This window comes from Oxyura jamaicensis, chromosome 1 (assembly GCF_011077185.1).
Source record: "Oxyura jamaicensis isolate SHBP4307 breed ruddy duck chromosome 1, BPBGC_Ojam_1.0, whole genome shotgun sequence".
NCBI lineage: Eukaryota > Metazoa > Chordata > Aves > Anseriformes > Anatidae > Oxyura > Oxyura jamaicensis.
The window spans coordinates 144,629,424-144,644,836 of NC_048893.1; the positions used below are offsets into that span (position 1 = coordinate 144,629,424).

Genomic DNA, 15,413 nt, shown 5'->3' on the forward strand with positions numbered 1-15,413 from the left:
TTTGGCAATTTAAAGCTGTTACTACTGATTCTTGTAATGTACTGTCTGAAAACAGCTTTCAGCAGCAAACCATAGGTTGCCATCATAGACCACAAAACAAAAACAAATCTCGTCAGCAACAAGCTTCTTCCCCCTTCTCCCTCCTTTAGAACATATCTACAGCATTGGAAAATTTGCATAATTATTTCCTTCCTATTTTCTTTCAGTGGATTCCAAACAAACACAAGGAAAGAATAGAATAGGTATTCAGCTACAAGTGTGTGTGTCCAGTGTACTGAGGGAGAAGCAAAAATGTGCTTATGTGGAAGCTGGAAGAAATCACATTAAGTATGCATATATGATGAGAGCACACGTGGTACTTTGTAAAAACAGGTATTTTCAGGTCCTGCAGACACTATAGTGAAAATATATGGCTTGATAAGCAAAAGTAATGTTTAGATACAGTGCAGTATGAACAGCTCCTGATTTCCATAATCCAAGGCCACACATTTGACATTGACTTAACTGTGGACCCAAATGTGAATACTTTATTTGTACAGAAGTGCCACATAATACAGAAGGTTGGAAGGGTACTGGCAGTGATTTTGTGTGAGGTTTTTGAACATATTTGCTAAATACAGAGCAGGGTAAGAAGTCCTCTGTTATTTTGGAAATCCACATTTTATGAAAGACACGATGGTGTTTAATGGCAAACCATAACAACTTCTGAAACAACTATTTATCTGCATTCAGACTCCAACAAGTAATTACTTTTTGGCTTTCTTAACTTGTTTTCAGAAAAAGCAGTACTTGCCCTCTATCTTCCTTGTCTCTTCTTTATCCCTCCACCTGAATTCTAAAGCAATATGAAATAGCTGAAACAATGGATCAGAGATGATGGAAGAACTTACTATTGTTTTAGGATACATCATAGGAAGGGAATGCTATGTCTATTAACAGCTTCTTGCTATCTAGACACCTCTCCCCAACCTTCCCAACCCAAACTACACCAATACCATGCTCCCCCTCCCCCAAATATCACCACTGAACATCAGAAATGGTTTCGGTTTCACTCAGATTCAAAACTATACTCTGTCTACTATGGTTTAAGTCTACAGATCCAAATGTGTTTTTTATTTTCACCTATACATTTTTCAATTGTTTGTAAACAAATTTTAGTAATAGGATGATGAAAGATACTTACCAGAGATAGCAGCAACTTCTGTTATGTTTGTGTTTATTAAAAGAAAATAAAAAGATCACATTTAAGTTTTTGTAGTAAAAGGTGTATCCCTCTACCTTCAACTCTGACAACACATAAGTGAAAGTAAACCTGTAAATTGGAGGCATAACTAAAAAAGCACCAGTTCAGAAAAGCAGTTTTATTCAACAAGAGAACTTAAGCACAAGCTTAATACCACTGTCCATAATGAAACAGATTTTAAGTGTGTGCCAAGTTGCTTTTCTGAACCAGGGCATCGTGGCAAAAAAAAAAAAAAAAAAAAAGTTTATTTAAAAAATTCAATCTGAAGGGGAATTGTACAGGTTTTGTGGAAGATTTTCCACAGTTCCTTCCCATAAAAATATTTTGAAGAGGCAAATTATCAGCTGCAGCAGATAAGCAATTAAACCTGTAGAACAGATTTACACAACACACCCCAATAAACTGAACTAATACTATGTAACTGTGATATAACTACCCAGAAACAGGACCCTCTGAAGCCAAAAAAAACATTCAGTCACAATCAAGCTCTCAATTTACATATTGCTGGTTTGAAATGGTGAGATACTACCTTCAAAAGTCTCAATACAAGAAAACTGAGTTCTACTGCTAATGCATAGGCTACTTTCAGTGTAACAGATTTGTAAGCAGATAGATGAAAGTATGAAAGTACACGTCCTCTGTTCTCTCTCAGATTAACTAAACTTAGGTCTGCTAAATATTATCCTCACTGTAACAGTTGTATATGTTACTGTCTAGTCATGTGATCACTGGTAATTATTTATTTGCACCTCCAAAGCAAACAAAGGGCACAGACTTATAACTAAATAAGCCTAAACCCAAACACAAATGGGATACTTTTACCTTGTGTGATACTTCCCTCCACCACACTCACCATCCTGCCTGGGAAATCTCACCTCAGGTGCACAGGCTGACAACAGCAATAGTTTGACTGGAAGTTAATGGCGTGAGCTTGGGGTGGAAAAGAGCTTTAAAAGTTAAATTACACTGCCTGTTTTTTTTAGGGTTACTTCTATTTTCTGTGAAGAAATTGTCTGGGCAAAATCCACCAGCCATAATGTTTAGGCACATACAACTTTATGGGCAACACTAAAATGCAAACAGTAAAATGAAAACAGGGAAAGTGTCTTTTCCTCTTCAGTTGCAGTTTGAACTATATACGTATGCATAAACATTAAAAAAAAAGTAATAACTGAGGATAGTATACCTGTATGTATACTCTATCATTAATGTTATTTTATATTATTTAGCACATTAAAGACTTCCCATCTTGCATAATATAAATTTTCAAGGAATAAAACACTATCTCATGCATGGCACACTTTAAATAAACTCTAAGAGAAACAACAAATCATTGTGCTAACCATGATTGTCCAAAAAGCTCACACACACAGCATTGAAGCCTCCAACTGTACTAAACTAATATGTTCTGTACTACTCTTGTAGCAAGTTTTTTTTTTCTTTTAATAGCATCTGTAGTACATATCAAACAAATGGATTATATGGACATATCAAAAAGTATGAGAAAGACAAAATGGTTCATTTACAATGCTGCAAATGTAAAAGTTTTCCGGAACATCTTAATAAAGCATCAGACCTTTCCAACTTTAATTTCACTCTTTAGGCAAGTACAGACATGACACACATGTAAAAATTGACATTCTTTCACCACTTTTCACAAACCAAGGTACAGTGCAGGTACTCCCCCGACCCCAAAGAAGAATATCAGTTATATTATTGTTACATTAGATGACGTTTTCGCCATTTCTTCAGGGGAGTGACTCTTTATTACTTCTTTGATGAACTGTTCAAGTGCAGTGAAATATCCCTGGCACTGCCAAGTGTCATTATGAGTTCCATCAGGAAAAATTGCCAATCTCTTAGTCCGAGCTGGGGATAATTCATAAAGTTGCTTCATCATGACTGGTGGAATTAACTGGTCAGACAACCCAGAGATGAAGAGTGAAGGCATTCTGCACTGAGAGATTTTTCTGTAGGACAGAAATTTATTTTTGTAGCACCATAAAGGAAGGTATCTCATTGGAAAGAAAGAAAATAAAGTGCTGGCCATGTGTGGGATGCTAAGAAAGGTGTTCTCAACCATGATGGCAGAAATCCTATGGGAATTTTCAGAAGCTAAATGAATAGCTACTGCTCCCCCCAAGGAACGGCCAAAGAGAAAAATTTTTGTTTTATCAAGATCGGACCGAGTCATCACATAGTCTAACACAGCCTCAGAATCTAAGTACAAACCTTCTTCACTTGCTTCTCCTTCACTTTTTCCGTACCCTCTATAATCAACTAGGATTAAGTTTACTTTCAGGTTCACCAGCATTAACAAAGCATTTGGCAACCTGTGGCCAATGTTGCCTGCGTTGCCATGAAAGTAAATGATGGTTGGAGAATATGCTGCATTGTCCCCTGTGTATCTCAGCAGAATAAGATTGAGAAGAACTCCATCTTTGGTTTTGATGAAGATATTTTCATGTGGTATACCAGTAGGCATGGGAACATAAAGACGCGATGAAGAAGGCTGTTCAGGAAAGTAAAGCAGCACATCCTGGAATTTATATAATATACCTGCTATTGACACAAATATTAGTATGAGTAGTATAATGCCTCCATACAAGTGAAAAGTTACTATCAAAGGTAAAAGAGAAATACGGCAGAGACCCCAAGACCAGGAAGCCAAAGTTAGTAGCCATCTTTCAACAAAGGTCCAAAGCATCCATGACTTTTCCATTGTAGTAGTCAGTGATCTTTTACTCCAAGTATATCCTGTAAAAAAAAAGAGAGATGTATAAATATAGGGGAAAAAATGAAGTGATATTTTATTACATAAAAGTCGACATTACACAAAAGCATAAGCATCAAACTTGGAGTAAAACTCCTTTGGATTTTGGGAAATCATTCAGTTCTGTAAAAAAGGTAGAAAAGCAAAGACAAGGCTTTAAAACTTTCCAAAATCACATTTGCATTATTTCAACAGTGGCTCCAAAAATTGGTTGAGTGTAACCATGAAGTGTTTTCCCTCAGTCATCCCTACTGACCTAGGCAGCAAACATACAAATGAGTTTGTCTAAGCGTCTCATAAGTAAATCTAGAACTCTGAGAGCACAAACAAAGGTAGCTCTTCTTTCTACGCTGCTACTGATTAAGGCCAAGAGGAACATTCAATAAGCCTATGCACTTCACTCTGCAACCAGTCAAGGCTAACAATGCACACAGGGTCAGCTTTCATTTAGCAGCTGTGTTTCAGAATCTCAACCAACTGTGATTATAGAGCAACACATAAACCAATCAGAAGAGACACCACTACAGCAAGATCCCACACTGTATTTAAATTAATAACAGAAGTTTTGGTATATTTTGATTAGTTCTGACTTACAAGTTTTACGCTAACAGATCAGTAAGCTGAATGACCTAACTGTCATCACACAGCTGACTGAAAACAGTCAGCTACCTGCATTATTCTCTGATCACTGAAAAGCACAACTGCTACATAGTCCAAAACTGAAGAGACTTATGACAAACATGTACACCATTAAATAAGGAGAGTGGTGCTCAATGGTAACAGATTAAATCTTCTCTGTGGATCAAGATATAAAGGCCACCTCTATAGTCACAGCCTTTGCACTCTGCAAATATGTCAAGTAAGCAAAAATACCATGAGAAACTGCCATCCCTGCTTTACACAATTACAAATATATAAGTAAATCTGTTACACCTTAAGACTCATATATTCACCAAATGCAATGTGAAATTAAGTTTTTATACAGTGTATCTATTCCAAATATGTAGAACCATTGAAATATAAAGTAGTCTAGAGACCAATTATCCCAAAGGTGTTTTTTTTTTTTTTTTTTTTTTGGTGAAGAATTCACATATTGTCTGTACAGAAATTTAATTCTTGTGAACCATTTAGGACAGACATGAAGTAGGCATTTCAATTTCCAACAGAATTTCCTAATGAAGTAACTAACATTTCCCGCATTGAAGACTAAGAATGCTAACACTGATAACCACACAGTAAAAACACTTCTCTTACCCCCTCTACTCAATTTTGATGGATAGACTTTTCATCAAAATGAAAAGTCACAAAAACTCATTCTCAACAAGCAATTCACAAAAGAGAAATAGACTCATAATTAAAGATGACCAGTAAAAAATCTTACATAAGATGATTATAAGCCTTGCAGATGACTATCCCACATACACTATGGATTGTATTTGGAGACATACTCAGATGGCTTTGTAAGCTACGTTAGCTTCCCTTGCACATAGCTTCCCATTTTCTAGGACAACACTACTGAGTATTATACAACTCTGACATACTGCTGCTATGTGACTACTTCTGATATATGTGTATATATAAACAGTTTTCTACCAGAGTAGAAAAGCTAATGCGTCCTACAACTAGAACTCAACCCAGCTCCATATTACCAAGGTGCTATTATTACATTTCATTCAACAAAATGACTACTATAATACTACCAATATGTAGTTAAAATAAAACTCAGGACTTCATAGATCAAACTCAATTCTTTTCTACCAAAACCCCAATCCAACAAATACTCAGGGCATTTCAGTTAGCTTTTAGAAGAAACACAGCTTGTGTTCAACATGTTAATTAGCCAGAAGTGTAAACTACACCACCAAGTTTCATACTCACCTAACGCATTTCAGTAAGGCTGACTACCCCACGCTAATGAACAACTTCTTGACTATTAAGGTTTTCTTCCCAGCTACATGGAATTTCACTAGTTTCATCTGCTACCAGGCCTGCATCATGTATACTTCACACCTTGCTGCAAGGCTTGTTAGTGGGAGAAAAAAGATACAAGTTTCTTTCAGGTTCTTGCCTGCCTCCTTCCAATACCAATTAAAGGATCACAAGCACGGAAAATTATGGTTTCTCAAACAAGCACACAGACCTGGAAAAGACTAAGGGAACACAATTTCATTCTCAAGAAAGCTACAAACCATGCTTTCTGTGCAGTCCAAATTAGTAAGCCTTCTAAATACACTTTCTCTGACCTGAATAGTAGAAGTTAATACAAGCTTCCAGATTTCCATTTAAAGCATGTTTGTATCCCTTCTTTACACAGGGAGTGATGATATCTGTTTTAGTTCGATAAGATTATCTTTCAAACACTTTATGGTATAATATCTTATGATGCAAAAATTCCATATTGAATTATGAAGAGTGCATGCTGCAATTCTCTTGTATTTCTACATTTTATGACTCATTGGATGCCAGAAAATGAGGGAAAGAGAATATACTTAGACTTCAATAGCTGAGCTGGTCAACCCGAGAAACAGTGGACCTGACACCTGGAAAAGCACACTTCTCTTTCTAGCCACGACTAGTTCTGTTCCTAGACTACACAAAAAAGTCCATAAGCCACCATTAAGATGTCCCAGCTATAGCAAGAAGCAGGTATCCTTTACCTCTTCTAAAATAAGACCTTTTTAAATCATTTTCTATGTCACCTGCAAATATGACTAGTTAATATTGTTGATCAGCTGACTGTTTAAAAGGATTATCTCAGTTTTATTGCCTTCTGCTATTAGAAGTATCACAGCTCTACAGAGAGATGCCATGAACCATCATCCATGTATTACAGCTGGAGACACTGAAACCAAGGGAAGTCAGCAAGCTGGCCAATGGCAGTCTTCTGTTTCAGCTGGAGAAACTATGTTTCTCTACAGATTTCCTTTTCTGATTTGCCAGATGAAACATTAACCCCTCAAAAAGCATTCTTTCTTAAGGTAGATTGCCTGTAGTCACTAAAGAAATCCTAAATTTTTTAAAGGAGTATTTACTGCAGCAATATATTTTAAATAATACTTCATTGACTATGAAAAGTCACATCCCCTTTTACAGGACATAGTATTTTATTACTGCTGATTATTTAAACTAAGCTAGAGGCTGTGGCGGTGCACTCTCCCCTGTCCCCCATACCTGATCTTTCACCCGTAAGCCTGCTCAGGGGATAACAATTGGTGGCATCTGTAATGAACATGTCTGGGCTCAAGGTGGACTGGGGGAGGTAGATCCAAGGGCTAACGGAGCATGCACCAACCACATATGGCTGGTGTGCAAACATGACTAGTAGCCAGTCATCTTACCCCATAAAGAGGGGAGAGCCCAGAGCCCGCTGAGCTTCCTGTACTGCAGCAGCCTGCATGCCAGGATCTTCCCCCTGAGCAGGGACACTTCTCAAGGTTACTCCTAGAGGTCAAGAGATCCTTTACCTGCAACAGATACTCGATAACCGACTAAGAGCTAGCTTGTTGAAACTTTGCAAGTTATTTCTTAAGCATGCTGAAATTTTGCAGTCTTAGCTAAGTGATAAAAAGGACTGATTGTACATATAACCCTTTAGGCAGAAACCATTAAGTCTGGAATTGGGATAGGATCTGGTTGTATCTAGACTCCTTGGAGCAAAAGGGCCTCCTTGGACAGCAAAAGGGCCTCCATTCTGGAGCACCTCATAGCTCACCGTGAGGGCTTCCCTGAAGCTTTTAGTCTGACCCTATCCTCTATGAAGGAAATAATGAAGTGACCTTGTTTAGCTTCACTAAATCACTATTTTCATCAATAAATATATTGCTGCTTCTCTCTTATGAGTGAAGTGCATAATCCCGTTCATGGCAGAGGATACAAAAAAAGCATACGGAAGGTGTGTTTTTTTTTTTTTAATTTGGCATGTAAGTCAGTAAGTTAATGTTTTTATCTGGTAGACGTTTTCATAGATAGCTTATGTTTAAATTTCCGTTGGTATAAACGTGGCTTCTTGCTCTTTGCTACTGGAAAATATTTCCCAATACTTAACAGCAAGAAAGATTGAGTAACAAACTCATTACTTCTAGTTCAGTGTTTATTAACTTCCAATATGTAACCTACCTTTGGCTTCCCCAGACTATATAAACCCAGGTCTTCTGCTTTTCCCTCACAGATGGTGCTTTTTTAGCCACAAGCATGATCAGAAGTATTTTGTCTAGCATCTAACTACTTCACGTTTTATCCTTCTGCTAAAGCTGTATTAGGGAGGCTAGCCTTTGTGAATAGCAGTAGTTCCTCCAAGTTTATTGATAATGCTTGTAAATTTATGAGACAGGACAGAATTGAAATACAAAGTTCTATGACAGAAATCTTTAACACAGAAGAATAGCAACTTGATGCAAGTCAATGTTCAGAATTAACTGAAAGTAAGATGCAGCCAGAGTGCTGCTGTGCCTCAAACAACCCACCTCGTTCAAAGACCATTAATAGCCAATTCTGTTTATAAAGCTATAGAACTGTTGCATCTCAAAGCAGAAGTGAAATTTGACAGTCTCAAGTCTCAATCTCATCCTACAGGGATAAACACACATATTGGTACGTGCACACAGCCTTGTATCTATCTCCACTGCTGAACCCACAGTCCAGGATCAGGATATATCCCCACAGACCTCTGTGTTCTGTCAGGTGAGCTACACATCCCATACTTAATGCAACTACTCAGAATATAAATCACTCAGGACAACAAAAATTCTGAGGAAAAAAAAGAGTGTTCATGATCTAGATGTTTTATTATCATTCTGCTGTGCCCTAATGCTAATTCTAAATGCTTAAGGTCATTATCAGCTGAAGACCATAAGAACTTCAGTTCAAACTTAAGTGCATGGGAACAATTATCCACTCATTTTGAACAGTGGCTGAAATTACTCTTGTATTTGCCACAGATCTGGTTGTATTTTTTGCCTTTGTCTACATTTTTAATATTAAAACTGTTAATTCCACACACTAATCACATTATAGAACATTTACCTTCGGATGTGATGATTTCCCGTGCTTCATCTCTGCCTGAAAGACAATTCCATTTGGGAACTTTGAGTAAAATTGCTTTTTGAATCAAACACACAATCATTGTTGTTCTTCAATTATTTTACAAAAGTTTAAAAAGTGCTAGCAGCCAGTACCCTTAGAAGTTATGCACCTGCTTTAAGGATGAAGCCATGCATACCATATTCAAGTTCTTCCTGTCAAGCTCAGCTCTCACTTGAAAGAGCTGATAAACTTGAAAATACCAGCTGGTAATGAAGTTCAAGAACCACGCTAAAGTATCCTGGACTGTACACATAACACGTAACATAAAACATATATAGCACTTAAAAACCAAGTTATGTTAGATTTACATTGCCTCCTTAAAGCGAACTTTTAGTCTGTGTATTTGCATGCTTAAAGTTACATTTAGGAAAAGCATTCAGATGTTTAGGGCTGCTCCCTCAAAAATTTTAGCAGTCACTGCAGCCCTTAGGATTTCATTATGGTTTTGAAACATACAAATGTGCTAGTTTTAAGAATACAGAAACAAAAAACTTGGAGAGGTTTGTGCACTCCACCTTCTCTAGACACAGACAATGTTTATACAAATTTTACATTTACTCATACATCAGAAGACTTCCTTGAATAGCAAGAGTCTTCAGCTATCAAAAGTGAGATTCGCAGGAGAAACTTGTCTTAAAAAGATCTGTAAGAAATTCAGTAAGGACAGGAAAACTACGCTTTCTTAGTACTAAAACCCTAGAATCATTTAGGAAAAGCCCTGTAAGATCATCTGGTCCAACCTTTAACCTAGCACTGCCAAGCCCACCATTAAACATGTCACTGAGCACTACATCTACACGTTTTCTGAAGCCCTCCGGGGATGGTGATTCAACCAGTTCCCGGGGCAGGCTGTTCCAATAATTCACAACCTTTTAAGTGATGAAGTTCTTCCTGATATCCAACCTAAGCCTCTCCTGGTGCAACTTAAGGCCAGCTCCTCTCACCTTAACATTTAGTGCCTGAGACAAGAGACCGATCCCCACATCACTATTGCCACCTTTTAGGTAGTTGTTGATCTCACAGAAAAACTCTCGTAGAAAATTTAAAGCAAAGTAGCTACCTCTAATTAAGTACCTACGCCTACTGAAAAAGTAGAGCATGCACAACCCAGTCTCAGAACCTCACGGGCTGCTTGTTGGAACTAGAAAGCCACCTCTCCTACCACGCACACTCCCACAGCTCTAGACCGAGTGGCGCACACCCGTAATTAAAAACGTAGCCCCGGTAACTCCCATTATGCTTCTCCCCCTCACACTACTGAGGATCCCCAACCATTCCCACAGGCACATCTTCAGTTACCGGCGGCACGGCGTTAACGAGACAAACCCAGCAAGACCGAAGGCAGTTACCGTAGCATCTCCCGAGCCGTTCAGCGAGCACGGCACCCAAACACCTCCTGTCGCAGTCTCGAAGCCCCTAAAGAACTATTCCCGTCCTTACTCCAAGCAAACGCCCCGCTTCGTCTGGGCGGTGCTCACCCGGCACGAACCCGGCACCGGGGGCCAGCAGCTCCCGGCCCACAACCTCCCCCTCTCTCCCCCGGCGTTCCCCAGAGGCCGCCCGCCCCCTTTCGCGGCGCCCACGGGACGGCCACGGGACGCACCCGCCTCATCCTCCCGCGGCCGCCGCCGCAGCCCCGGGCGAGCGCGGCCCCCGGCTCCGACCTCCGCCGCTGCCCAGGCAGGAAGCCGCCCGCCGCCGCTTCCGCTTCCGGCTCAGGCTCTGCCTTCCCCGCTTCCGCTTCCTCCTCTCCTCTCCTCACGGGGCCCGGCCGTCCCGGGCCCCGCCGCCGTCGCCCCCGCGGCAGCGCTCACTACGCATGCGCGGCCTCCGCGGCTCCCTCTCCCCCCGTTCCCTCCGCGTCAGACCGAACCACTGCGTGTGTGGGAAGGGGGGGCGGGGGGGAACGCCCCGCAGACACCACGGCCACGCTCCTCCCCTTCCGGAGCAAAGGAGCGAGGGGCGGCCGCCGCGGCTGCGGGTTTCACCGGCGCTTTACCGGCTCAACGTAGGTCCGCTCCAGGGGTGGTGGAGTCCTTTCCTCCTCCCCTCCCTATTCCCCCCCCCCCCCCGCGCCGCCTTTCAGCGCTCCGCTGCTCGACCGTTGCGTTGCCATGGCAACGGCGTTCGGGGGGGGGGGGAGGGAGGGCGTCAAGGCGAGGGGGCCGTTGCATGGTGTTTAGGAACCGCAGAAACCCGGTGAATCCTCCCAGAAAACGCGTTGAGTTTTTGTTCTTCCACAAATACATACATATATTTTTCCCGTTTCAGCGAGGAAGGGTCTCGGATGGCTTCCCTGCCCGCCCCGCAGCCGTCTCCTCGCAGGACGGTCGCCTCGCATGTGCCCTTTGCGGATCTGTGCGCCACCCTGGAGCGGATGCAGGCCTGCAAGTCCCGGCCGGAGAAAACCAAGTATTTCAAGGACTTCCTGGATTCGTGGAGAAAGTTCCACCATGCTCTTCACCAGAAGGAGAAGGACGTCACCGATTCGTTTTATCCGGCCATGCGACTCATTCTCCCGCAGTTGGAGAGGGAAAGGATGGCGTACGGGATTAAGGAAACCATGCTTGCGAAGCTGTACATCGAGCTGCTCAATTTACCCAAAGATGGGAAAGACGCTGTGAAGCTTTTAAACTACAGGACACCTGCCGGTTCGCGTGGAGATGCTGGAGACTTTGCCATGATTGCATACTTTGTGTTAAAACCTAGAAGCCCCAAACGAGGCAGGCTGACAGTGGAACAGGTCAATGAACTGTTAGATGCCATAGCTAACAACAACGCTGCAAGAAACAAGGGACTGTTAAAGAAAAGCCTTCTTCAGTTAATTACCCAGAGCACAGCGCTTGAGCAAAAGTGGCTCATCCGGATGATTATAAAGGATCTAAAACTGGGCGTTAGTCAACAAACTATATTTTCCATTTTTCATCCTGATGCTGTTGAATTACACAATGTCACGACAGATTTGGAAAAAGTTTGTAGACAACTTCATGATCCCGCTGTCTCACTTAGTGATGTTTCTATCATGTTATTTTCTGCCTTTAAGCCAATGCTTGCTGCTATTGCCGATGTCCAGCAAATTGAGAAACAAATGAATAACCAGATATTCTACATAGAAACTAAACTGGATGGTGAACGTATACAGATGCACAAAGATGGTGATGTGTATAAATATTTTTCCAGAAATGGGTTTGACTATACTCAGCAGTTTGGTGCTTCCCCCCTTGATGGCTCATTAACGCCATTTATTCATAATGTATTTAAAGACAACATACAAAATTGCATTCTTGATGGTGAAATGATGGCTTACAATCCTGAGACACAAACCTTCATGCAAAAAGGAAACAAATTTGACATAAAACGAATGGTGGAGGACTCTGATCTGCAGACCTGCTTCTGTGTGTTTGATGTGCTGATGGTTAACGATCAGAAGTTGGGTCATGAAGCGCTGAGCAAAAGGTACGAGATCTTAAGCAATGTATTTACCCCAGTAACTGGCAGGATACATGTTGTACATAAAAAAACTGCCAGAACGAGAAAAGAAGTAATTGATGCTTTAAATGAAGCGATCGATAACAGAGAGGAAGGGATTATGGTCAAGGATCCCATGTCCACCTACAAGCCTGACAAACGTGGGGAAGGCTGGTTAAAAATCAAGCCGGAATACGTCAATGGGCTGATGGATGAGCTCGACCTTCTGATTGTTGGTGGCTACTGGGGAAAGGGCTCACGCGGTGGAATGATGTCTCATTTTCTGTGTGCTATTGCAGAGACTCCAGCTCCAAACGAAAAACCTACCGTTTTCCACTCTATTTGTCGCATTGGCTCTGGATACACTATGAAGGAATTGTATGATCTGGGTTTGAAACTGGCTAAACACTGGAAGCCCTACCATAGGAGGGACCCTCCCTGTAACATTTTGTGTGGCACTGAAAAACCTGAAGTGTACATCGAACCTTGTAACTCCGTCATCATTCAGGTCAAGGCAGCTGAGATTGTTAACAGTGATATGTACAAAACTGACTGTACCTTGAGATTCCCCCGAATTGAGAAAATAAGAGAAGACAAAGAATGGTATGAATGCATGACTTTGGACATGCTCACAGATCTCAGAAGTAGAGCAGAAGGGAAGCTGGCGTCCAAGCACCTTCATATTGATGAATACGATGAGCCACAAGAGAAGAAAAGGAAAACTGTATCAAAGGTGAAGAAGGTAATCGGAATAGCCGAGCAGTTTAAAGCTCCTGATCTTTCTAATGTAAACAAGGTATCAAATGTGTTTGAAGATGTCGAGTTTTGTGTTATGACAGGCACAGGGAAACACTCCAAATCCGAACTGGAAAGCCGAATAGCTGAATGTGGTGGCAGTGTGGTACAGAACCCTGGACCGGACACTTACTGTGTCATTGCGGGAGCTGAGAATGTCAGAGTGAAAAACATCATTGCTTCCAACAAATACGATGTGGTGAAGGCAGAGTGGCTTCTGCAGTGTTTTCAGTCCAAAATGCTTGTACCTTGGCAGCCAGCCGTTATGATTCACATGTCTCCTGACACTAAAGAACATTTTGCTCGTGAGTATGATTGCTATGGAGACAGCTACACAGCAGATACAGATGTTGCACAACTCAAGGAAGTATTCTCAAGAATGAAGGATAATAAGATGATGCCCTTGGACGTGATTGCTGAGTTAGAAGAACGTTACTCATGGAACAGCTGTCAACTCAGTATATTCAGAGGAAACACTATTTATGTGGACTGTTATGCTATTGTTAACGAACCCAGAACCAAAATCCACGGAACAAGACTATCAATTAGAGCTTTGGAGCTCCGTTTTTATGGTGCAAATGTAGTCTCTTGCCTTGAAGAAGGTGTCTCCCATGTCATTATAGGAGAAGATCATTCCCGGGTAGAAGAGATGAAAGCACTCAGGAGAACATTTAGGAAAAAATTTAAAATTGTATCTGAGCTGTGGGTAATGGAGTCACTGTTGGAAGGAGTCCCAAAGAATGAAAATCAGTACTTGATTTAAAGTAGTTTTTAATCTTGGAGCAAAAGCATTCTTGTTGACTTGATTGGACTTGGGTATAATGTGTTTTCCTAATTTTTCTGTGTGTTTTCATGTCTTATTAAACCTGTGGTTAAATAATGATTGTATTTTTTGAAATTAGAGGAAGATTTGTTATACTGTTGTGGAAGCAAGAGGATGCTAAGCTGTGCTGGAAGGAGAATAAGAAGCCACAAGATAAATAATGTAAGCCTTTTACTTCACATACAGGTCTCAGAGGAGATCTAATTTATTCTAAGAGAATTCCTGACTATTGATAGTGTTTTTCTCCATGGTTCAGAATGGAGCCAATGATTCAGTATTTTATGGAAATTCTACTGTTTAATATGTTTATTTATTGATTTGCAATCACTTGCATGTTTTTGTGAAAGTGATATTGTGTATATTCCGTATGCTACATAATTCAGTAATTTATAAACGTTCTTTATAGTGTTTTAATTTGTTTACACTGTTTTTAGTGTTAAGCTCCATGCAGCCACAGTAGCACTTTGGTTTTAGGATATTGCATTGATCTCATGTTTCTTTTTATAAGCAAATGTACAATAAAACCTAAACTTCATATTGAGGTGCTAATGAACTAATACTAATATATCTAAACTACAAATCATTTACTTAACTGTAGTGATGTCCTTTACCCATTACAGTTGCAGTTAAACTGTCGAGCATTAGAGTGAGGCTTTTACTCTTAATTTTGGTTACCTTTCAAAAATTAGTTCTGTAAGCTATTTTAGTAATTTAATGAGTTTCCAAATATCTAGTTCTATATATATATATATATTAAATTATTAAATAAATATATTTTTCAAGTCTACCTGGTATGCTTTTTTTTGTGGTAATTTTTTAAAGTCAGAACTAACTCTTGAAAAGCATGAAACAGTTTCTTATTTTACACCTAGATAACTGCATTAAATTTGCATAGGGAGAGAGGTGCCTCAGTGCTTGTTACGCAAGGTATCAAACAGAACTGGTTTTGGGCTGATCCCACAGAACCAGTTTCTGTCTGAGCTATTTGTTCAATGCATTTTTTGTGGTTGTGTTCATTTAAAAATTGCTGTAAAAAGAATTGGGAAATGTTAGGCTATTTGAGAGGGAGTTTATTCTTGTCTCTTACAGTTAGTGTAAGCACTTGGAGGTCCCCTATTCAAAATATTCTAAACAGGTAAAAAGTAATTCAGGAGGTGTGCAGAGAATTTCAGGCATGATGTCTAAGGAGTAATAGAAGACAGGATTTGTAGGTAGATGTTTGAGCTGAT

The 15,413-nt window shown here is 40.3% G+C and overlaps 2 protein-coding genes across 4 annotated transcripts; one reads left to right on the plus strand and one right to left on the minus strand.

Moving 5' to 3' along the window:
* Nucleotides 1-2,224: 2,224 nt before the first annotated feature.
* On the minus strand, nucleotides 2,225-10,895 carry ABHD13 (abhydrolase domain containing 13). 3 transcript variants are annotated; one of them, XM_035318350.1, is made up of 3 exons: nucleotides 10,763-10,895; nucleotides 9,039-9,074; nucleotides 2,225-4,000 (listed from the first exon to the last, which is right to left on the minus strand). In XM_035318350.1, the coding sequence occupies exon 3, from the start codon at nucleotides 3,963-3,965 to the stop codon at nucleotides 2,952-2,954; it is 1,014 nt and encodes a 337-aa protein (XP_035174241.1). In that variant the 5' UTR covers nucleotides 3,966-4,000; nucleotides 9,039-9,074; nucleotides 10,763-10,895; the 3' UTR covers nucleotides 2,225-2,951. The 3 variants fall into 3 exon arrangements, with proteins under 3 accessions (XP_035174241.1, XP_035174232.1, XP_035174249.1); XM_035318341.1 differs by having other exon boundaries at nucleotides 10,702-10,843; XM_035318358.1 differs by lacking the exon at nucleotides 9,039-9,074 and having other exon boundaries at nucleotides 10,702-10,836.
* A 66-nt stretch (nucleotides 10,896-10,961) lies between these two features.
* On the plus strand, nucleotides 10,962-14,969 carry LIG4 (DNA ligase 4). Its single transcript, XM_035318337.1, has 2 exons — nucleotides 10,962-11,106; nucleotides 11,370-14,969. The coding sequence occupies exon 2, from the start codon at nucleotides 11,386-11,388 to the stop codon at nucleotides 14,122-14,124; it is 2,739 nt and encodes a 912-aa protein (XP_035174228.1). The 5' UTR covers nucleotides 10,962-11,106; nucleotides 11,370-11,385; the 3' UTR covers nucleotides 14,125-14,969.
* The last annotated feature ends 444 nt before the right edge of the window (nucleotides 14,970-15,413 follow it).

Coding starts and splice junctions, on each gene's coding strand:
- ABHD13 (XM_035318350.1), bottom strand. CDS start 3,965: ATGGAAAAGTCATGGATGCTTTGGACCTTTGTTGAAAGATGGCTACTA.
- LIG4 (XM_035318337.1), top strand. CDS start 11,386: ATGGCTTCCCTGCCCGCCCCGCAGCCGTCTCCTCGCAGGACGGTCGCC.